Source organism: Struthio camelus, chromosome Z (genome assembly GCF_040807025.1).
Source record: "Struthio camelus isolate bStrCam1 chromosome Z, bStrCam1.hap1, whole genome shotgun sequence".
Lineage (NCBI taxonomy): Eukaryota > Metazoa > Chordata > Aves > Struthioniformes > Struthionidae > Struthio > Struthio camelus.
In genome coordinates this window covers 38,174,020-38,197,610 of record NC_090982.1, presented here as the reverse complement: position 1 = coordinate 38,197,610, position 23,591 = coordinate 38,174,020, and the positions used below count along the sequence as shown (strand labels likewise).

The following is a 23,591-nucleotide window of genomic DNA, read 5'->3' as shown; positions in this document are numbered from 1 at the left end:
GACGAAATAAACTAAAAAGCTCTGCAGCATCGGTTAAAAAGACTTAGTTTAAAATGCACTTGTCTTATATTAAACAGACAAACGAAAAGAGACAATAACAACATAACAGGGAACAGAAGCTGAATTGGACTAGAAAGAGCATCATTCCTGCTCTGCTTCAGACGATCCAGTACAACACAGAGAGAGAAAGGATGGCGATAAAAAAGCTCAAGTATACTTTTTAAGGAGTGTTGCAAACTCATTAAATACAGTAGTGATTTGCCTACATGCAATTTTCTGAAAATATTCATTTAAAAATGAAGTCATTCGATGCAGTTTATATTTCCTATGCAATCACATTAAATAAAATAGTGATGAGCACAGTATTTTCCACATACTATTCACTAGTGACAAAAATAAGAGAAATGGTTAAAAAAACAAAATTACTGAGCCAAACCTCTACTCTGGGATTTTTGGACCAAGGCCAGGAAAACTTCATAAAGAGATGAAAGCTACCTTCAACATAATTCACACTGCAAAATAATCCTTGCTTGAAAAAATTACTTTTATATGTGAAGCATGTGCTGAGTATTCTGCTTCCAGGTTGACGTCCTTCCAACACTTCTTGTGGTTTCCTTCACAGCAGCCAATCCAAACTCAGAAAAGGAGCTTGAAGTACTGGTGACTTACCTTGACAAGATTTGCTGTCCGAGGCTGGAGTGAATCCCATCTCACACTCGCAACGGTACGCACCAGGGACATTCAAACACTGTCCATTTTCACATAGATTAACGTTTTCTGCACACTCATCAACATCTATGAGAGACAGAAATTTTTTCAGCGCTACATGTTTTACTAGCAAAATATAATCATTTTTATCCTGCCATTCAAATCAATACTACTGCTAAGTACTGTTGATACAAAACAAAATACACTACTGACCATACACATGAAGATGGAGTAAATTGAAAGAATGCAGAAAAATGAATATAATGCCATTTCCAAAATTACTTTTGACCCTGTCAAGACTCCTTTTTTTCCCCACTAATAGATTTTAAAATTTTTGAATCAATGCCAGATTTTCAGATTTGCTAATACTAGCTTTGCTAAATAAGTTTGAATGCTTTGGTTACGAGGTGAAAACTTTGTTTATGGCACATATTGTTACACAACTTTGACATAAAACACATTCAAAAGGCAAATTTTCTAAAGTGAACCATATGTCCAAAATGATTTCCATGTGTATTTTGGGCAATATTGTTTGTGAGTCTTATAAACATTAGGCGCACAACTACTATGTGCATGCTGCTGGGGCTTCTTCTAGATAGCCCTAAAGAGATTTTTTTTTTTTTTATCTCGTGTTTTTTTTTTGCAATCCTCTGTCTGAACATAAGTCCTTTAAAATGGCATGGCTTCTTTACAGTTTTCTAAGGCTACTGAAAGCTATGAAAAGCAGAATGAACAGGGAAGGGACACTACATTGCAGTCATCATGAATACTCATAATTGTGTCAGATATACTTCCGAAAGTCCAAAAAAGAATATTCAAAAAAAAGTACTCAATATACTTTCTTCATTATACTTTCTTCATTTCATTACTCAATACCTACTATCCAGTCTAACTCTTTTAAAGAAGGCAATCTGAAAACTTAGTGTGTTAATAGCAGGGATGAAAGTTCTTGTTTATTAACCACCAAATTTAAAATATATAAGCAAACAATTTTTGAAGATTCTACTTGTGCAGTAAAAAAATGACCATATTTATCAGAGAGAAGACTCCATCCGAGATGTAAATTAATTTTGACCTAAAATTTGCTAGTTAGCCAACAAGTGCATTGAAATTACTTTCTAAGTATTCTGATATCATTAGCATGCACCCTCCAAATCTTCAAATTGACCACATTACAGGTCAGGTTAGAACTCAAGAGCAGAGACATTGTTGCACCTCTGCTCCCTAAGTGATAAAAACATAGTAACTCAGGGCATAGCCATTAATGTCTTTTGTACACTGGCATAAGCCTTTACACTTCTGGTTATTTTGAATCACTTGCTGTGCGCTAAACGAAATTCGTTCTTAAATAGTGAACAGATACCACCAAATTTAAGTGCAGAGATAATGGGCGATATTTTTCAATTGTATATATATTTTTAAATCCTATGTTAATGATTAAAACCTGTTCTAACTTAGCATAGTGCGAGGAAAATAGATGCTGACTTCCCTGCCAAAACCAGACCCTGTCTACAGAACAGGAGTTGTAGAGGACAGAGAGCTGGAGCTTTTGTGTTCTTGGCTAGAGAATCTGCTGCTGAAAGCAGCATATTCACTGGCTGGTTGTGGGGAAGAGGAGGAAGAGGAAGGAGCAGACAGGAGCGTTATCCAACTTAACGGCCCAGTGACGGCCAACTTGGCATACAAATGAAAAGAAGAGTCAGTGCCTTCATTAGTATTTCCGCAGCATATGGGAAGAATCCTCATCCTGAAAGGTACTCTTACCATTTCTCTCTTGCACGCTGGAGTTGGATCTAATTTTGCAAAGCTCTCAAACAACAGAAACAATCAGCAACAAATCAGGTTTTACAGAAACTTCTTACCAGAACAAGTAAATCCATCTCCTGTGAAACCCTCGGCACAGGTGCAGCGGTATGACCCCGGGGTGTTCACACACTGAGCGTTCACGCTGCACTGGTGAGTCCCATTGGAGCATTCGTCAAGATCTGTACATTGGGGCAAAAGAACGCAAACTGTAACAGAGCAGTTAATGCACTTTGCTTACAATGAACTGTCAAGCTAAAAGACCAAAATGCAAAGGCGATTTATTTCTCCACAGATGCATTAACTTCGCATTAAAAGATACTTGGTTACTATACAGAGGTTCATATCCAATTTCTTCCTTTAAAGTTTCTTCCATGTGGTATGGGCTTGGAGAAAATACTTCCAAACAACACACGGCATTCAGCTGACGCGTTACAGTAAATTCTGATATCGTTACTTGAATGTTAATCTCTTGTTAAAGAACTTGGAATCAAAAGGAGTTAAAAATAAAACAAAGAAAATACGGTGGGGTGAAAACCTGTCAAACCTTTGGGTGAGTCTTATCAACTAACAGAATCATTTACAAGCCGCCCAACCCTAATTCTGTGAAAGTCAGTGTAAGCTTTCTCATCAACTTGAACGGATGCCAATTTGGATCAAAAAAAGAGATTCTTCTGCCCCTAAAGGGCAACCGCAGCTTCATCTGATGGAAGCAGCCTTGCAGGTGTACAGCACCTGACTCAGGACCACTTGGCACCCTAGCTTGTGCTATGGGTTAGCTTATGGTTTCTTTTACCCTTTGACTAGTAAACCCACACCCACTTGTGAAGAGGTCTTCTGAATTAACATACTATATCCAGAAACTAGTCTAACTATGAAGATTCTGCTAGAAACAACTTTTAGATTTTTCTCCTTGAAGTGGGTCCTTTTATTTGTTTAGTAGAATCTCCTATCCCTTTAATAAAATAATAATAATAATAAAGACCATGGAGCCTTTCCTTATTTTTTCCTCAAAAATGGCTTAAAAATCTTAGGAAATCTGGCCTACAGTAAAATCCCGTAACACAGTACTTTATCATTTATATATTATACCAATAAAGCCTTATTCTTATGTGAAACTTCTTCCATAGATCCCAAAATGTTCCTCAAAGAAGGTAAATATTACCATCTCTTTTATACACCACCGAACTTAAAACAAAACAAAACAAAAAAACACAGGCAAGGAGATGTGATATGACTAGCAGCTCACTGAAAGCAGAATCAGGTTTCCCATACCTGAAGTCCAGTCTGCTTTTTATTAGGGCATACTGACTACACATACTACAAGATGTTTACAAAAACAGTATTAAATAACAGAAGTAGTAACTTACTGGCAGTAAATCACAAAACAAAATCTATTTTATTTTTAACTGAACTTTGTATTTTGCACATTCTAGCAGTTGTATATATACTTCGTAAAATATGCATTTAATTCAGTAAGATTTAATTCTGTAAGACAGACATGCCTCCGAGACAAAACCAATTCTTTCTTTGAAAAAAAACAAATCGCTTATAATATAAGGATCTTATTTACCCCTCTTATCAACAGAGCGCGGTAAGTAGAAGAACACTACTTTGTTTCTAATGGAGTAATCGCGTGGTCACATAGCATGCTTTGGACTAAAAAAAAAAAAAGAGAAAAGCTTCATTTCGTACACACTTACCAATACATTTAATGCCATTTCCAACCCATCCCTCTCTGCAACTACATTTGAAACTTCCTGGTACATTGACACACGAGGCATGCATGTCACAGTTGTGAGCACCGATTTCACACTCATCCACATCTACAATCACAAAATAAATTGATTAGTAAAGCTCAATACCAATACATAGGATCACTGGAATTTTACGACTGGGGTTCCTCTGACATGTCGCTTATTTTCACTGCAGAGTTTTACGTCCATTTAAAAGACAAATTACAAGACTATAACTGTTTAAAGCAAGTTACTTTCCATTATCAGCTAACAAAAAATAGTGAGAATTATATTTTCCTTTTTGTTCTTTGTGAACATGCCAAAATTAGTTTGCTTTACTACAACTGCTTCTTAGTGTGAAATTAAAGCTTTCAGACGCATTAATATAGGCTGATCTTGATATATCTAAAAATGTGGTGAGACCTTGTGTATGCAGGCACATCTTCCATCATCTTCCATCATCTTTTTCTTTCTCATTCTTCTACCTTTTTTTCCTTTTATCCTTTTGTTACACTATAGGTCAATTCCTGCAGCTGTAGTTCATAGACGAGTTCTTGCTGCGTTACATTGACTTGATTGTATTCATACTTAAAATGTGCATGGGAAATGTTGGTGTTTTTTTTTTAAAACAGTACAGGAGTACTGATAAAATATTTCTAATTCAAATGCAGCTATACCCACTCAAACTGCATTTGGTACCACAGGGATTCCCCTGTTCTATACTGATAAAAGCTTTGCCTGTAAAATTACAATTACATAAAGGACCTCTAATGTCACGTTGACACTGGTCAAGGAGCATACCTTTCCAAACTCCTGAATACATGCCAGCAGACGTATGTAATATAGTCAAATTATTATATATACTAATATGCACAAATAACAATCTCTCATTTGTCTGTGAACACCTCTGCATATATTTTACTAGACAGTCAGTGTAGATATGTGCAAGGTATGACATATATGCTGGAAAAATGCTTTACCTGTGCATCCAGTGGTTCCTTTCTTGACTGAATATCCTAGCTGACAGTGACAAATGAAGGAGCCTTTAGTGTTTTCACACTCGCCAAACATACAGATGTTGGAATTCAAATCACATTCATTCACATCTGTAAGCACACATAATTTCATAGTTAGCTGAACGTTACTGTCAATTAACAACATGCTTGGTCTTTTTGGAATAACTTTACTCAGGTGAAAACATCAGAAGCATCCTCCACCCTCCTGACACATGGCATTTATTACTGTTCATAGCAATACGTTCCAGCCATTCCATTCTGTATTCTTTCAAATAAAAGAAAAACGAGTAAGGATGAATCTACAGTCCAATCACGTCAATATTTTCTAATTAGATTGAAATGCTAATTATTAGACGATAAAGTCAATTATTTACTAGAAGAATCACTCTATGGCTTTTTTAAAAATAAACTTTCCATCATAATAGCTACAATTTTCTTCCAAAGAAACAGGTATTCAGTAAACCGATTACTTTTTCTGTACTCAAAATATCAACAGGCTTCAGTTTGCACAATCTGTTCACTGTTAAAAATTAATGACACATGCATGTGCTTGCTACCGCTGAATGAAATTAGACAGTTACACAAAAGAATAAAAATATGTAAAGTAAAGCAGTTTTTTATTAGAATTCAATATATAAAAGACAATGAATCTTGTGTAACAATGAAGGTGGTAGAAGAATAGATTAAAATCGGGCAACTGTCAAGCAACTAACTGAGCAATACTATACGAATATGTTCTGAGTCATATTACAGTGGGGCCACACGGCCCAAGAACTTTTCAAATACGTTATCCGATATTTTCATACAGCCCTCAAAATTATATTACATAATAATATCATGCTATGGCAATGAAGAGAGTTGCTGTGCTGTGGACAAAAAGGCATTTCTAGTATTTGCAGTTGTTTGAGTGAGGTAAAACGGCATGTATCTAGTAATGTGGCTTGTGACACCTATAAGTTAGAAGCGTAAGCAGGAGATAATTAGTGTACCTTAAACCCCAATAAAATATATACTAAAATAGCATAACTAACAACAGAACATCAGTATTCTGTAACACTGTGATGCCATGGCTAGGCACAATACTGCATAAGGGAGTGAGCAACGCAGCCGTCGAAAGTGCAAAGAATGAAGAGTATAGCCGCAGGTAGGAGGCATCCAAATAACAAAACCTGTTGGAGTAAGGACAAGGTAAGCACAGGGACTGCAAATAGGTAGGAAATCCTCCCGAATACGCTTGCAGAATGACTGGCAAGACAAGAAAACGAGACAAGCCATATGCGGAGCACAGGAGACCACTCTTTTTGGGAGGAGGGGCAATAGCATAAAAACATAAGTGAGAAAAAACAGAGAAGAAAGAAGACAGCCACACCTCAGTTCTAACTTTCTCATCAGTGAGCTCTCAAGCTTGATCTCCTTGATCTTTGCAGCTAAGAACCATCAAAGCCTGCAGACATCAGTGCTGACTACACGGCATCATCTCCATGGTACTGTATGCTCATAGCTAACTTAGAATGTAATTATTAAAGACTAGGAGTTTTGTTTATGTGCTGATAACGATCAATATTGTGTAAGAACTGACCATTAGTATGTTATTAATGAATGAATTTAGTAAAATTTAATTTCACAATTCAAAACTGGCCTGATTTTTCAGTTTTCTAAACACTCACATCACAATCTCCAAATTCCTAATATATTCAGTTGTAACAGCAGGAGGCACACGAAAGCTTCCGCGCTCTAAATCTCCTCCCCTTCCAGGGAGCTGCAGACTTACCCCTGTAGTTCTGCTCTGCTGAGACTCCCCTGGAACATAAGGATTGACCTGCTTCTTCCAGAACCTCACCGGAAAAATCTGACCTACAAAGCAGTCAGGCCCAGGACTCTCAACACAACTGAGAAACTTCCAACTCCTTTCTCTTATCAGAGTGAAAAAATCATATTTTGGGAGTAGCTATGATGCTTACATTTACGTTTCTGAGAGTGCTTGTCTATTGACTACAAGGCAGCTCTTTAGCCCAGACCTGTACCTATCACTCTGCTCTGCCTTTGAAAAATCAGTAGCTAGATGATCGTTATTAATGTTCCCAAGTGTATTGTAATTCCTTGCTGTCAAAAACAAAAGAAAACAAAACAAACAAACAAAAACCAATAACAACAAAACCCCTTTGACTGTGAAAGGAGGTGAAAGAAATTTCAAGAGGGGGGAAAAAGTCAAAATGCTCACAGTCTGTCTCTCAAAGCTGAGGTGAATGAAAGGAAAGGTCAAGAACCTGTTGTCCTAATTGTGCTGCTGAAAGCCAATTTGGGAAAGAGGGGAAGAGCAGATGTGTAAGAGTATGCCCTTATGAAGAAACCCTCCAAAACCTGGAGCTCTCTCTGGCACATGCAAAGACAGAAAGCCACCACAAGCGCAACAGCAGAAGGAGAAATCAGGCTGCAAGGGGAAAAAAAGACGACTCTTGCAGAAATAATAAGTCGTAAGCCACAACCAGAAAAGTCGTTCTACGAACATAAAGCAAAAAAAAAAGAAAAAAAAAAAGCGACAATGAAAAACAGGCTGTAGAAGTGCTCTTAAGCCATACTGCCTTCCCAGACACCTCAACAGTGTGACTGGTGTGACTGTTCAGCACTTGCTGCTTTGATGCAGAGCGAAGCTTCAAGAGTGAGATAAGTTTGCTGTCGATAGCTCCCTGTTCTTCCCAGTTTCCCTTAGTATTCCACATATGATGGAAACTTTCCATTAGGAAGAAAGCCTCTCCTAAAGCAAGATAACATCGTTTGTACCTAAGCTGTGTTTTAGATACTTATACTGCATGTTGAATCCTCAGTACAGGCTTGCAATTATATTACATGGCTTTAACATGATTCCACCACTTACGTACTTTGATGAGAGCTAAATGGATTATATTTACAGATCTGATTAAAAACCGGTCCTTAAGGTACGGTCTTATCATCAGTTATACCTATGTCAATGTTTTGACTTTAATCAAAAAGCTCAAATTTCACACTAGTTAAATAGCAAAGAGCATCTAATTTCGCATGCTATCAAATAAATGCAAAATATTGCAAATATTTCTACAGAAAAAATGCAAGCTTAGTTCCAGTAAGAAACCGTAATGAATCCCAAAGGCTTTTTGATAAATCATAATGCTGTTAGCAAGAAAAACAATTACATATATGGTGGAAATTCACACTTCCTCACTGCAGATTCTAACTTTAGATTTTAGTTTTTATTTTCTAAGAGAAGAACAATTAAACGCAGTTGGGTATGAAATGAAAATAGTTCATCTCATTTTATAGCTATAGCGATTTTATGGCTAACGTGAAAAACTCATTGAAAAGGTCAGTTCTAACTTTCAAGTTGGTTAGGTAAACATGGAGCAAGAGCCCAAACTGAAAACAAGAACCTGGAATGACTTAAAAGTGAAAGTGAAAAGAAAATCTCAGATTCAACTCTGTGGAGGAAAGGACAGCTTTGCTCAGCATTTCCTTTAACTAGTTTCCCCTCAGAGCGTGTGTGTCTGTGTGTGCACGTATGCGCGTGTGTAAAATGAGTAATGAAAGGTTTGTTTGACAGATGTTCAAAATGTATAAAATGATTTCATTAACCTTAAAATATAAAATATATGAAACTTTGTATAAAATGTAAAAGGTAATGACTTCATATAAACACCAAGATAAACCACACCGATCAGGTTAACGTTGAGGAAATACTTTTCATTTTAATTTCCTTTATAATCACTCCTGATGAGTTTCGGTAGGTGAGGGAATACACTAAAAAATTTACAACAGACAGAAAAAACTGCTGAGGCAACCAAATAATCTCTTTTCAGTAGTGATGCTGCATAGGAATTACACAGTTATGATTAAACCACTTCTATTTTTGGAATTCCATGACTTGGCTCATCTTTATGGATGAGTCCTTAACATCCTTATGGATCCTTCCTAACATCTATACTGATAGGCAAGAAAAGGCTACAGATCTTTTGTTTTCTGTAATTTATATACACTGCTTTCAGGGTTTCAGCATAAAATCCTAAACCATTCCCTGCACAGTTTTTAGAGCTGAACTAGATTTGGTACATGCAGCTACTTACCAACACAAGTTTTCATGTCCATAGAAGCCATAAATCCATCGTAACAGAGACAGCGATACTCCCCCGGAATATTAGTACACTGTCCACCATCACAGATATCTGGATTGTTTTCACATTCATCAATATCTGGAATAAAAGCAAATAATAACGCTGTTACACTGGAAAGAATTGGTTAAAGAGTACCATATTCACATTAGCGGAAAGACGAATTCTGAAACTTTTATTTTTTAATGAAATCTCACAAAGATATTAAAACCTACCTGCGCACGTCCTGACATCTGGCATTAGAGCATAGCCATCACTGCAGCTACATTCATAGCTGCCTTCTGAGTTAGTGCAGTGGGTGTCGCAGCCTCCATTCATTATCATACACTCATCAATATCTGGAAAATAACATCAGTACTAGGTTATTTAGCAATTCTGCTTCTATAAGGAAAATCACCTTCTCTTGTCATTTTACGTAGCAGATGAACCAGTTTATCAGTGATGTGATTTTGAATTTTTATTCGCATTCTACAGTCTCTGATTTACACTTTGCTCAGCCTTCCCTATTTCAAGTGGCTACCTTTTAGTTGTTTTGTTGCTATGTATGTATTACTAGTAATGTAAAAGAAGTAGAAAAGTAAAAGACAACATATGGAAAGGAAAAGCCCTTGAGAAATTAAGGCTTTGTGAAATCTTGAAAGGTAGTAGAGATTCACAGTTTTGCAAAAAACAAACAAAACCAACAAATAAGCAACGGCCCACGCCCTCTCTTCTCATTGTCAATGTGCTGGCAACTGTCCTAACTTAGTCTAAGTTAGTCTAGGATTTTAGAAACGTATGCAGTAAGGAGAAAAAGTGAAAAAACCACTTAACAATACATGGGGCTCTTCATTGCTTTGATCAAGAAATTGAGCAATATTTTCTGCATGTTAGCTCAAGCTCTTGATTTTAATGAAGTAGTATCGTAAGAGTATTTTTTGTCAAAGCGTTCTGCAGAGCTCAGTAGAACAATAATCTTTTCACTCCTTCTCCATACTTTTAAAGAGGGATCCCTGACAGTTCATGAAATGCCTCATAGCAGAAGAGAGCTCTGCTTTGTTTCAGAAGGAAAGTATGAAATGAAAACAAGGATAGATGAAAAAATACAGGTTGAAATAAAACCACACAGGTGAAGGTATACAACACTTGCCGATGCAGCCTTGTCTGTCTGGAGTGGCCTGGTATCCAGAGTTACAGGAACACTGGTACGTTCCAATCATGTTCACACACTTGCCGTTTCTGCAGAGACTATCACTTAATGAGCATTCATTTACATCTGGAAAAGAATCATTCATATCAATTTCTTATAATTCAGAAGGCAGACTCTAGGAAATGACGGTGAGTGATAATATTTAAACCAGTGGCTTTCACGTGGTTTCAATTTCTTGTTCTTAGCACGTTCAGTCAAGGTATGGACATCTGAATAGCACATTTAGGCCAGTGACGATAGCTTTATTTTCTGAGTTTCTTGTCTGTGGACATTAACTTCATAGTCCCTCTCAGAAATAGTTCATGTAACTACAGTCCACTGTTTTAAACTCGCTCTTACAGTGAATAAGCACCAAGCACAAAAACAAGAGGTGATCTGCTTTTTACTTTTTGTTAATCACTTCAGTGAAGCATGTGCAAAAAAGGGAGCCGCCCTACACTAAGAGACAAAACGACTTTTTTGTGCCTGCAGTAACACCATTCACTTTGTGCTTTTACATATTTTAATTGAAAGCTGCCAACATGAGTGGTATAGTCCTTTGAGCTGCTTAACAACCCCCAAGAGCCCTGATAAAATACTCCTCTTTGAAGTCAACAGTACTGAGGGCACTGAAGATTTTCCAGGATCTGTTATAAGCTTTTAATTTGGAGGAATGCTCATAAAGGGGGAGCACTAATTTCTGTCAGATATTCCTGAGGAGTCATTCTTGCCAGTGACAAGAAGTTTCCACAGCACAAATGACTGCTGTTCTTAGAAAGCTGAAAACTGCTATTCTTACTTGAAACTCACCTACGCATTCCTCACGTGACGGTGACAGCTCATGTCCCGAAGGACAGTCACACTGAAAACTACCTTCTGTGTTCACACATGTGCCACCTCTGCATAGCAGAGGGTTGCGTTCACATTCATCAATATCTAAAAAGAAACCATGAAAAACAAGTACAGAACCATTACTAAGGAGCAACAAAGGGAAGAGCAGTTCTCATTGTCAGTAAGTGACTCAAAATCTGGAGATCGCAAATAAAAGGATGGTTTTAGTGAGGCAATGCTCCTCCTTTCCTTACATTGCATAACAATACAAACCAAAAAAAAAAGTATGCATTATTAGACTCTAAAGAAGTTTTTTTTTCCCCCTCAAGCAAAAACAGAAATTCATCATTCAGAACTAAATGTTGTAAGAGAAATAGATGCTATCTCTTCTCGTTTCCTATCTAGATGGTTGTCATTTAAAATAATGTATTAATATGATATAATTTTCAAATAAGTAGCTTCTTAAGGCAACTATCAGCCCATTTATGCATGCATTGTCGTTGTTCTCTGTGGATGCAGGTAATGGAGATGTGCATGCAAACTTTTAACTCAACAGCTTTTCCATTTGATAACTACCACAGTACGTGGATATGTGGTTGAGAAATACGTTGGCTACAACTTATAATGGAAATTTGAGTATTTGACTCACAAAACGGATGAAAAGAGCTAACGCTATAGTCATGGATGAACAGCACAATGAACAAAAGACATTCAAGGTTCAAGGCACATTCGTACTTTCAGAGTCACAGAAAGCATTATGGTCAGCGATACTTGGAGACTTTTGTTTATTTGGACAGACAAGCGTTACCTTTTTCTAGCCTCAGAGATTAGGAAAGACGTCATAGGGTCCTGCAGGTTGCTCACATTAGGAGAGAAACTGCCTGATGATAGAATCAAACATCTCTTTGATATACTCCTGCTTGCATAATCCTCACAGCTCCAAAATGTTGCCATCCAACATTACGCCTTCCTTTCTTAGTTATTGCAAAAGGCCCTGAAGAAGTAATTTCATTTCTTATCTTCTCATTCTTTCTGCTTACTTATTTGACATCTTGCTTCCCCCTGTCTCTGTCTCTCAGATGACACATCTCTGACAAACACTGTCTGCATTTGTACTCTGTCCCTCATGAAGGCTATTCAGCTTCCATGATTTAGCTTCCTCATTACAATCATCTGCGATTCTGGCAGTGACTTTTTGAGCCTGAAAGATGTCAGATGGTCCATCCCAATGTGCAGGAAATCAAGTAAAGGCGGCAGGAAGCCTGCACGGCCTTCTGGACGACAGGATCACATGTCTGAGTTCAGTCAAGAGCACAGGAAGCTCCTGACTAAACTCAAACATAAAAAGGAAGCATACAAGAGGTGGAGGAGGGGACAGATGTCCCAGGAGGAATATAGAGACACTGTCTGAGCACGCAGGAACGGGGATAAGAAAGCCAAAGCCCACCTGGAGTTGACCCTGGTGAGAAACATGAAGGGCAACAAGAAGGGCTTCTACAGGTATATCAGCAGCCAAAGGAAGACTAAGGAAAACGTAGGCCCGTTGCTGAATGGGGCAGGAGACCAGATGACAAAGGACACAGAAGAGGCTGAGGCACTCAGTGCCTTCTTTGCCTCCATCTTTACTGCTGCGATTAGCCTTCAGGAATCCCAGGTCCCCGAGACTAGTGGGAAAGTCTGGAGCAACAAAGACTTACCCTCAGTAGAGAAGGATCAGGTAAGAGAGCGTTTAAACAAACTGGACATACACAAGTCCATGGGCCCCAATGAGATGCTCCCAAGGGTGCCAAGGGAGCTGGCCAATGTCACCATGAGGCCACTCTCAAAAACCTTTGAAAGGTCAAAGGTAATGGTGGTCAGGAGAGGTTCCTGAGGACTGAAAGGAAGCAATTATCACTCCTATCTTCAAGGAGGGCAAAAAGGAGGATCTAGGGAACCACACACCAGTCAGCATCACCTTGATCCCTCACAAAGTAATGGAGCAAATAATCCTGGAAAACATTTCCAAACATGTGAAGGACAAGAAGGTGAGCGGGGGTAGTCAGCATGGATTTATGAAGGGGAACCATGCCTGACCAACACGAGGTCAGGCTCCATTCCTAGAGAAATTCAAAACCCAACTGGACATGGTCCTGAGCAACCTGTTCTAGCTGGCCATGCCTTGAGCTTGAGGTTGGACTAGACCATCCCCAAGGGTCCCTTCCAGCCTCAGCCATTCTCTGATTCTGTTTCACTAACACCTGAGCAAAGGTGCATTGCTTTCTTTATATAGCCTTATCATATATGCTCTTATCATCAAAGACATATTTGCGTAACAGAAAATAAAAAGTTAGGTTTTAGAGCCATAATAACAAAAATGATCTTGTAACATAGGGATAAGGAGGACTCATCTGAGAAGAAAATCTCAGGCTTCATTTTCATGATGAATGCAGAAGAACTTCACAACACTAACTTAAGATTTTTGAAGGTAGCTAGTAACTTCTGGTACCTCAATTCTGTTCTTACAACTCTAGACACTTTAAAGAGATGTCATTTTCAGAAAACGTTCTCAAAATTTCTTAAGGCTTAAGAAAATCAAGGAAACTTAAATCACTTGTTATTTCTGAAACTCCAATCTTCCGTTCTTAGTTTTACCAAATGTTTGGATAACTCATTAGCCATTACACGAATGCGTAGTTGCTGACATTCTAAAATATCTATACAGAAATGCATAAATGAAATTAGTGAAAAGGACAATCAAAGCTAGGTGCATAGTTCAGTTATCTGTCCTATAAACTGCACATCTGTCTCATTTGTTCATGACGTCACTATAATTACGCACAGAAAGTGTTCAGTGGTGCAGAGCTTAGTGTAATGCAGAGTACAGTCAGGCTTTGTACAGTAAATGGAAGGACTCTAGGTCATCCTGGCAACACTTACCCATGCAGTTTTTCATCATCATAAATCCACTTTCATAACCATCAAAGCACTCACACTCAAAGCTTCCAGGAGTGTTGATACAGGTACCACTTCCACATAAGTCTGGGGAGATCCGGCACTCATCAATGTCTATTTTATAGTAAATGGAGAGGGAGAAAAATCAAACAGAGTTTAAGGTTATCCTGCTTGTCACAGAAATGACGATGTGGCCATGGTAAATGAATTCCACAGAAATCAGCTATAGCGTATATAAAGCAATAGAGAAACACGTATTTAAAATTTAAAAGGATGATTATATACAAAAAACTGTTTATGAAAGATTCATAATGCAATGCCTTCAGAACGCTCAGCTAGAGAATAAACTCTGTGACAAGAAAGCTTCCATTAAGTGTAATTTCAAGTTACATTTCTAAGGAGAGTAACTGTAATATCTTCTGAGTTATTCTTACAGAGGTACCAAATGATTCTGTGACTAAAGCGCCATTGATATTACATCGCTTCTTATGAAGTTAATTCTAAAGGAATAGCATTACAAACTTATATCTACCCTTTCCTTCAGAATTATGAGGTTAAAATAACTCCTTTGAAAGCTACCTTTACAGTTCCTTGCTTCCTTATAGCTTGTGTATTTTATTAATTATATTTGAATGCAAGTTATTCTGGAAAACCATAGCAAGTTTGTAGAAGACGAAAAAGAGAAGTGAAACTGGATTGGAAGGGTTCTTCGTAAGGCACTTTGGTAGTGAGGCAGGAAGCTCAAGAGGAATTTGCAGCATGGATATGATCCAGTGAAACAGATCAGGAAGGAGAGGGCTGGAAAGAAGAGCTGAATAACCTGTTCCTCCCTATCTCCTCACGCTTTTCTAGTCTTCCCTTTTCCCTTAGTCTACTGCTCATCCAGTGTCTCATCCTAGTTCAATTTGTCTCATGCTCTCTACTACATCCTTTCCCTTCAGCTCCATTCTCTATTGTGTTGTTAGTTTTCTGAAGAGTTGCTACAAGTCGTAAAGACTTTACAGGGAATAAAAAGTACAGTGCTTAAAACGATAATGACAATATTCCATGACAGAGCACAGAACTGCTTCTGTCACCTGTTAAGTCCAGGAAGCGAGGAATAACAGAGCACAAAGGGGCATCACTATGTCTGGGGGGTGAGGCGATGAGCTGGTCTGCAGACTGCTTTGTGCAAGTGGCTCCAGGAAACTAGGAAAGTACCATCAAGTACAAGTGCCATTTTTCACATGTGCTAGAGTCTCTTCTCCCTCCCTCTGTTTCACTCCCTACGACCACATTTCTGCTGGGCAAGGACAACTCAGTCCTCATGCACACATGTGTGGAGGTCTGTGGGATAGCAATCCATATGGTGGGCCTGGAGAGTCAGAGAATATCTGGCCTCCTATAGGCTTTATAAAATATTTTCTTGTTAATTTAAAACACAAAAAGTCTCCCATTTAATAAAATCTAGGTCTCTAAGGCTGGTCAGTGGAACACTTTCATCAGAACAAAGTTTCAAAAAAAAACCCAGAACAACAAAAAAAAAACTTTTGTAGGGAGAAGTTCTCTGACCTACTCTCGTTAATTTAGAAATAAAGTTACTTAAATGCATTTCTCATCAGTGCAAGCACTATAAAAACAAGGAAATCACCAGTTAGGGCAACATTAACATCCAGACCAACCTCAATTCACATGCCTTACCACCCACACTTCGCATTACTCAGACACACTTATAGACTCCTGAGCTGTAGAACAAAACCGCCTTCATTTTAAGCACAGAGCCACCCACAATGCAGGCATCCAGGTTCTCATAACCAGAAAACTATCAAACTTATCTTCAATTCCAGTTTTTCCAAGCAGTAAATAACAAAATATTAAACTTTTCAATTAAATGCATGTCTCCTCTTGAGTGAGCATTAAATTGATGTCAGAATTGCAGTGCTGCCTCTGTGTGTGCGCTTGGTGATCAAGTGTAAATGAAAATTAATTTGCAGTGAAGTCTCTCAGTTCATTTGGTAAAACAATGTCTAGAGAGTAAAGAATGTACATTAAATTAATTGGTACGTTAAAACATTGAACTTGGTTTTGCTGAGGATCCTTATCATTTTTTCAGGGTATGGTCCGAGCAAATTTAACAGCAGTTTACCAAATTTCTGATGTATATATATGAGAAGAATGTTATATTTATTAGAGAATTTTCTGAAAGGGAGACTTATAGACAGCTGACCATTCTTCACAAAGATTAAGCTTTCAAAAAGTGAAGGAAATGAATGACAGTATATTTCCAGATCACCAAGTCAGCCAACAAGCACAAGTTTCCGTAAAAACTGGGGGAAATAGAAGACTTACCTGTACAGTTTCTTTCTTCCATATCTAAAGCAAACCCACTGTTGCATCTACATTTGAAACTTCCAATTGTATTTCTGCATTTACCATTCATGCACATACCAGGGAATACTTTACATTCATTGATATCTATAAAATAAAAACAAAAAAAACAGAATTCTTTTATACTTAACAGTAAACTTTATTTAGTGGTAATTTCCCGTTCCTCCTTACCAATGCTTGTTACGCATCATTTTGCTTTCTAACACAATTACTAAATAACTATACACACTTGTCCTCTGCCCATTTTTAAAGGATGTAGCTATTACCTGATTTTTTTTTTTTTTTTTTTTTTTTGCAGTCGTCAGAGTTATATTTGGAGTCCAGTTTAGAGAAGGACAGCTTTTCTCTTGCAGAATTTCAAGTGCACTGTTTCACCTTTCCTAAATTTGTTTTGCTGGACAGCACTGATTGTTAAAGGACCTCGCACTGGACATAAAAAAGAAGGGTTTTCCTGTACATCAGCCTCTCTCATATGCCCACAAGGGGTTTTACAAAGTTGAATGGGCTTTTCTTATACTCCTTGAACATAATTTACTGGATGAATGTCCTTACCTGAGAATAATCTGCCCTGAGACAAAATTACATCACATACGTATGAGTGTGAATAGAAGAAAAGTACGATGCAATACAGAACCAGAAACAAGCAGAAAAACCTTACAAAAATCACGGAATGGGCAGAACTCCTTATTTGTTTAGTAAATCACCACTGAACTTTCAGAGTTTGGCCTCAGAAGAATAGTAACTCTTGGAAAACCAGAGCTTAATCATGGCGAAATAGAGCGCCAACCTGTTAAAGGTTACTCAAGCAACTCAACATACTTCAGACAAACGTTTCCGAAAATATCCTTTTAAAAAAATAAACCAGACATTAAAACATTTCAGGATCACCTTAGCTTCTGAACACATAGAAATTTAGAGTTTTCTTCTCAGATCTCAGTCACCAAAAGTATCTCAGATCTGGGTGCTTAGCCATTTCTCAATCTCTTCTGCTTTGTTTTTCATACCCTTCGGGGTGGGAAAGCCAGGAACAACTGGATAGCAGGGACAGAAGGTTTTTACTTCTCTATTACCGCAATTCCATTGCCCTCAGAATTTGAGAGCAATCTCAGATATCCTTCCTTTTGAATCCTTCTGTTAGTATTAATTCCGCAAATTTTACAGTGTCCACAGACAACACCTATCCCTCTGCAGTGTCATTTTTACAGAACCCTAGCCAAATTGTAGTAATCATTTATATCTTAAACTCCTTGACTTTACACAATTCCATCTTAGCTTCAGTTCACTCTCTGTAAAGCACTACTTTAAAAAAAGATGTACATTTTCTGTCCTTCTTATCATTTGAGCTCCCTAATCTTTAGTCATGTCACAGCCATTTCCTTTTTCTCCTTACCAAATTCAAACTTCATACTTTTTTCTTTTAGGCTCCTATAACACTCTTGAACACCACGCAAGCTTAGAGTTTCCTATCTGTACTGTTAGCTCTGTACAGTAAATATCTCCCATCTCAAGTACATAATAAATACAGATGCAAATCCTGGCATTTTCCTCGAATACGCACCAAGATGTATACGTAACTCACCTTTAGAGCCACTGGGCAAGAACGACTTCTTACCTTTATAAAATGGCCTGCCAGTTAGGATATCTCCCCTGTTGGAAAAGCCAGGACCTCTGGGGCACAGAGCCTCATATTCCTTGGTGCCAGGCTTAGGACACTCCTCGCAGTCAGAGCCCCAGGCAGCACCCACAGCGCAGCAGCAGGCATCCATACGAAACTTGCCAGGCACAGACTGAACGCACTCATCTTCATCCCATCTCAGGTAGCACTGCTCCATGCGGATATCTGCTCATTTTACAACAACAAAGGGGAATTTTACCCTTTGCTACAGTTTTCTGTTTTCCAAAAGTAGCTACTTCTGATGTAAGTGTAGGTGTGAGGCTCAGTTTCTGGGAGATAGATTTCTGCTCAAGACTGACACTTCTCCATGATGATGAATGATTTGAAGTTGCTAATACTGTGCTATTGGTAAGTTTCTAGATCTCTGCTGTATCACATAAAAGTAGAAGTATTGCTTTTGCATTCTCACAGTATCAAGACATACTATTACTCTGATGTGAAAGTGCTTTTTAAGTTTCTGTGTCTATTGGACAGGAGAGAAACACATATTTCTCTACCATACTAGGTATTCTCATTGAAAAATTGACCTGCATTTATTGGGGGGGGGGGGGGCACACACCAAAAAACAGCTACCTTATGTTTATAATAATTAGTTAATAATACAAGGAATGCAGAAAAAAATACATTTTGCTCAGCACTGTTAGGCTTATTTAAAACCAGATAGCAGGAAAAAACAATACGGTTTCCAGAAAACTTAACCATGGTCATACTCCAGGGCCCCATTTGCAAAAGGGTAGGCCCACCAAATGACAGATTAACCAAGTGTGCCAGTAAAATCCATATCTGCGTACCGAGCTGTTTGAAAAAGTATCACACCCTGGTCTGTACATACAGAACATGAGCTTTGCTGTATTCCACGTAAAGCCAAAAATACCAATGATCATCCATTCCATAGCATCAGCACACCTGACAATTTTCACCAATTTGTATAAATTTTTCCATCAAGGCAAATATAGTTTAAGCTTTAAATAAACTGGGAAGAACTTTTATATTTGCTAAAATATAAATTTGATATTAAAAAAATAGGGCGGAGGGCCAGCAGATAAGTCCCTACATGCTAATTTCTACAATGCAAGAGAGTTTCTATGCGCAAATTCCCAAAATTTGGAAAATACTACCAATAATGGGAAATTGGCAGTGTTGATTACAGCTAGAGAAGATGTCTGTGATATTTATACAGAGATTTGTTGGTAGCTTAATGACCTGCCGGACACCCACGCATACAGACTACCAAAAACTCTCAGGTTTTGCATGCGTTTGTTGAACTCAACAAATCAAAATAATCACAGGAGATGTGTTTGCACTAAAAAAATGGAGGCATGATAGGATATATCAGCTCTTCATTATCAACATCTCTGCTTTTAATTCACTCAGCAGAGGTAGCGGGGTAGGATCAACAACTGCTTAACTTTTTGAACCTTATATCACTGCATTTACTCCAGTTCTAATTTCTCCTACAAACTTACTTTACAAGGGGTCTTGCTTGTAGCTCAATAGTCAAACTAGTATTTTTCAGGAAAATGGATGTTTGGCCGTTGATCATTAAAGGCTCAAACCGATTCTGACTGAGGCCAAGGGAAAGACTCTCATTGAGATTGACAGGAACAGAACTCAGACTTTAAGAAATAGTACACAGTCCCGGGAAAACATAGTTAATTTTGGTGTGTAAGGAAGATCATAAGGACAATGCAGTATCTGATAACATAACTTTCAGACACATTTTAGATTCTGCTGGCAGACGGACTGGAAAACAAGCTTTATTTTCAGAATAAATATATGGCATTAATTTTTCATATGACATACTGGACTGGAAATTAGGCCTTAGCAAACCTAACAGAACTCTTTTAAAGGCTTAGCACAAAAACCTTTGGAGGAGATGCAAGATCTAAAAATAACGCAGATGAGCTGCTGAACTATTTTCCATACAAGTCCTTCAAAGTTGTACAGATTTACAATATAAATTTACTCTATGCACAACTTAAGTTAAACAATTTAGAAACAAGTATAAGAAGTGGAAATTGTTTAAAGAATACTCATGGTTTCCTATAAACTATTCCACATTAAGATCATATTTATTTTCATTTTGAGAGATTCAGCAAACACTCTGCTGATAAATATTTGTTTTTGCTAAAACCACTGTAGTGGACTCTGCAGGAAATAAACACATTTGAGAAATACCTCCCCATAGTCCAAAGTGCTTATGGAGCATAAGAGAAGGCATATGTCTTGTAATATGAAAGGACAGTTTTTCACTAAAATCTGAAAGTGGAACAATGGAACATGGGTTTGAGAGTAAAGGAATGGTGTATGTTCCTTGAAATGGCTCCCTTGCTCCAGCCTTCCCTGATCTCTATCAAGCACACCTAAATTCACTCTTGTACCTTATCAGATTTCTCACCGAGAAGGAATGCAGGGCTGACGGCGACAGACAACAACAACGGCTGGCAATAGCATTACTAAGTATGGAGGGGGGAAAAAAAAAAGGCAAGTAAAACCTAACACGAAAAACGCCTTATGCTATGCACGCACATAAACAGACACATGCATAGCGGGGACTCGGTTTTGAATTATTTCTCTTTTGTATTAGACATTTATACCTATTATGCACATCTGCTCCTCTTCAAAGTTCTGGTTATTTTTAGAAATCTTTCTAGATTTACACATTAAAATTAGAGTTCACATTAAAAAACAAAACACCTGAACAACCTGGTGACTGCTTGAATCAGCTGCTGCTAAGGCATACTGCAATTAAATGAAAACTGCTTGCTTACACCTGAATCTGCTTGAGGAATGAGACCGTTGTTGCAATAAGAAAAATGGCAGTTACAGCAGGCAAATCCTTGGCTGACAAGAAGCAAGGGCTGAAAAACTTTAATTGCTCTGTTGTTCTGTTTTCTTAAAAGAAATCAAATGTTGCCAGTATTCACAGATTTACAGTCCTTAGAACTGATTAACAAAATGACATGAATTCTAGAATCTACTGTAAAAACTCAGTTCCTTGACTGTATCTTTCTTTACTTCTCATCATCATTTTCTAAAGATTTCAAAAAGCCAGTCTGAAAGATGTACTGCAAAACAATAAGTTCCCGAATGAAGAAGGTGAGCGTGGCACAAAATAATTTCAGTTAAAATACACATACACTTTTATGTAACATATTACAAATCATAATAAACCCATGGTGGTTTTTCCCCCCATAATTTTATAAAGAAACATCATTCTAAATTACGCGTGCCTTATTTAATACCACATGAACAACTGGTGGCATCTGAATATGGGTTTTATAGCTTTTCAGCTTTAAAAAATATACAGGAGGGCACAGGGGCAGAACTGCACCTTAAAAAAGAAGGAAAAGCAAATAAGTATATTGACTAACAACTATTGTCATTTTATTAGAATAACTGACATGCTTCAGCAATTTGCAGAATATGGTTTTTTATAATACCCAATATTACAATAAGCATGAGGACACATTCACTCCTGCACTTCCCCTGCTCCACAAAGAGTTACAGAAAAGATATAGGGTTGCCAAGGGGAGCATTCACTTCTAAGTGATGACGCAGGAATTGTGGTAAATCTCTCCTTCTTACTGCCCTTATCTTACAACCTGAATAATTAAGTCCTAGCTCTTTCCTTATTTCTGTGCCAACACAAAAAGCTTAAAAGATTAGTAACGCTAACTACACTTGCTATAGGACTTTTCTGTTTTCTTTACTTTACATAGAGGTCCAGTATTTTTTATACAGAACCAAAAGTCTTTCTGGTAAAGAACACTACTGTCTTTGCAGACATCATCTTCCGTGTGTGGAAGACCCTAATGTTCTGTACAGCAGGGTACAGCAAAATTAAATTCTTATCTTCATCTACGCTCAGTTTGACTCCCCTCAGAGAGACCCTTCTGGGCCAGAACAGTTAGGTTACTAGACAGTATCTGAGTTTCACAAAAATGACTGGCCTAGCAGTAGAGAAGAGCACAATCTGCACTGCGTTACAGGCTCCTGGCTGCCCACGTGCCTGCTTATTAACTCGTTCCCAGTGAGCTAGGCATTTCTGTTTGTGAATGGGAGTCAGAGTAAGGGCAGCACTCCAGCAATGCCTATAGCTCACGTTGCAGTGAAAACAAGCCATAACACAAACACTCGTATTCCCTCAAGTGATTAACAGCTCTTCCCTGAACTGGCACAAAGTGTTTGATATTTAAGGAGACATAAATTAAAACACATACACTTCACAAAGCATTTCCAAAAACAGTGCAATTCAGAAACAAACAAAACATCCTTTCACACTCATAAAATTGTATTAGACAATTGTTTTACACAGCTAAAGAGGTGGCAGAGCTGACTGGGCTCTTACCTAAACACACTCGCCCTGTTCCGTCCAGTGTCAGTCCTTCAGGGCATTCACAGCGAAACGAGCCTCTGCTGTTAACACATCGCCCATTGGGACAAACCCCCGGGAAAACATCACACTCATTAACATCTGTTGGGAAAGGAAGAGTTGAAAGAAGTTTCAGAACATATGTGAACATATGAAAGAAAGCAAGACACTCACGCATACTCTATTAGGATCTGAATACTGTTCTAAAACAAGTGTCTAGCTTGATCTCAAGGGACTGTTTCAAGATCTGCAAGCCATTGGGCATAAAAATGACACATTTCTTTTCTAAGTAAGAATTCCTGCATGATGCTGGAAATGGTTGAGAGAAAGCATTAAATGCATTTTGAAGAAGCAGTTCCATCTGTTTTGTATCCTTTTGATATCCTTCAAGAAACAGTGTAACACACTGTCTGTGATGGCAATTACCTAAGGTCAATATGATTGTGCCCGACCAAAAAAACCCAAAACAACAACAACAAAACCCACGGACATCATTAGTCCCCTTTATCCCATTTTCCAGAGGGGGAAAAAATGACATCTGGAGTAAGAAGCAACAACTTCACCTTCACAAGTAACACCTTTAACTCTGGCAAATCCTCTTGAGCAAGCTGCATCTGGAATCAAGCCAAAAAGATTTATCATTGCTTCAGAATTATAGAAACACGACAGTAAATAATTTAAAAAGAAATGTACTTTTGCAGTTTTCCTGCACTCTTTTAATAGTTTGTATAAGGTGGCAAGTGCCCTAGCCTCAATCAAGAAAACTACTGACTCATATGTGTTACTTGAAACAAGTGAATAGCTGAAGGAATGAAATCTTTGTCAATGACTTTCTTATG

At 38.0% G+C, this 23,591-nt stretch overlaps 1 protein-coding gene across 1 annotated transcript in view; it reads right to left on the bottom strand.

Annotated features, from left to right (window-relative positions):
• The window catches only part of LOC104150271 (fibrillin-2), a 181,816-nt gene that overhangs the window by 48,906 nt on the left and 109,319 nt on the right, over positions 1 to 23,591 (bottom strand). The window contains exons 22-34 of the mRNA XM_068928296.1: positions 23,316 to 23,366; positions 22,729 to 22,854; positions 18,315 to 18,542; positions 16,664 to 16,789; positions 14,321 to 14,449; positions 11,381 to 11,506; positions 10,532 to 10,657; positions 9,618 to 9,740; positions 9,358 to 9,483; positions 5,228 to 5,353; positions 4,215 to 4,337; positions 2,571 to 2,693; positions 670 to 795 (exon numbers count right to left, since the gene is read on the bottom strand). Of these exons, the coding sequence (XP_068784397.1) occupies positions 670 to 795; positions 2,571 to 2,693; positions 4,215 to 4,337; positions 5,228 to 5,353; positions 9,358 to 9,483; positions 9,618 to 9,740; positions 10,532 to 10,657; positions 11,381 to 11,506; positions 14,321 to 14,449; positions 16,664 to 16,789; positions 18,315 to 18,542; positions 22,729 to 22,854; positions 23,316 to 23,366 (1,659 nt within the window). The remainder of the gene's footprint in view (positions 1 to 669; positions 796 to 2,570; positions 2,694 to 4,214; positions 4,338 to 5,227; positions 5,354 to 9,357; positions 9,484 to 9,617; positions 9,741 to 10,531; positions 10,658 to 11,380; positions 11,507 to 14,320; positions 14,450 to 16,663; positions 16,790 to 18,314; positions 18,543 to 22,728; positions 22,855 to 23,315; positions 23,367 to 23,591) is intronic.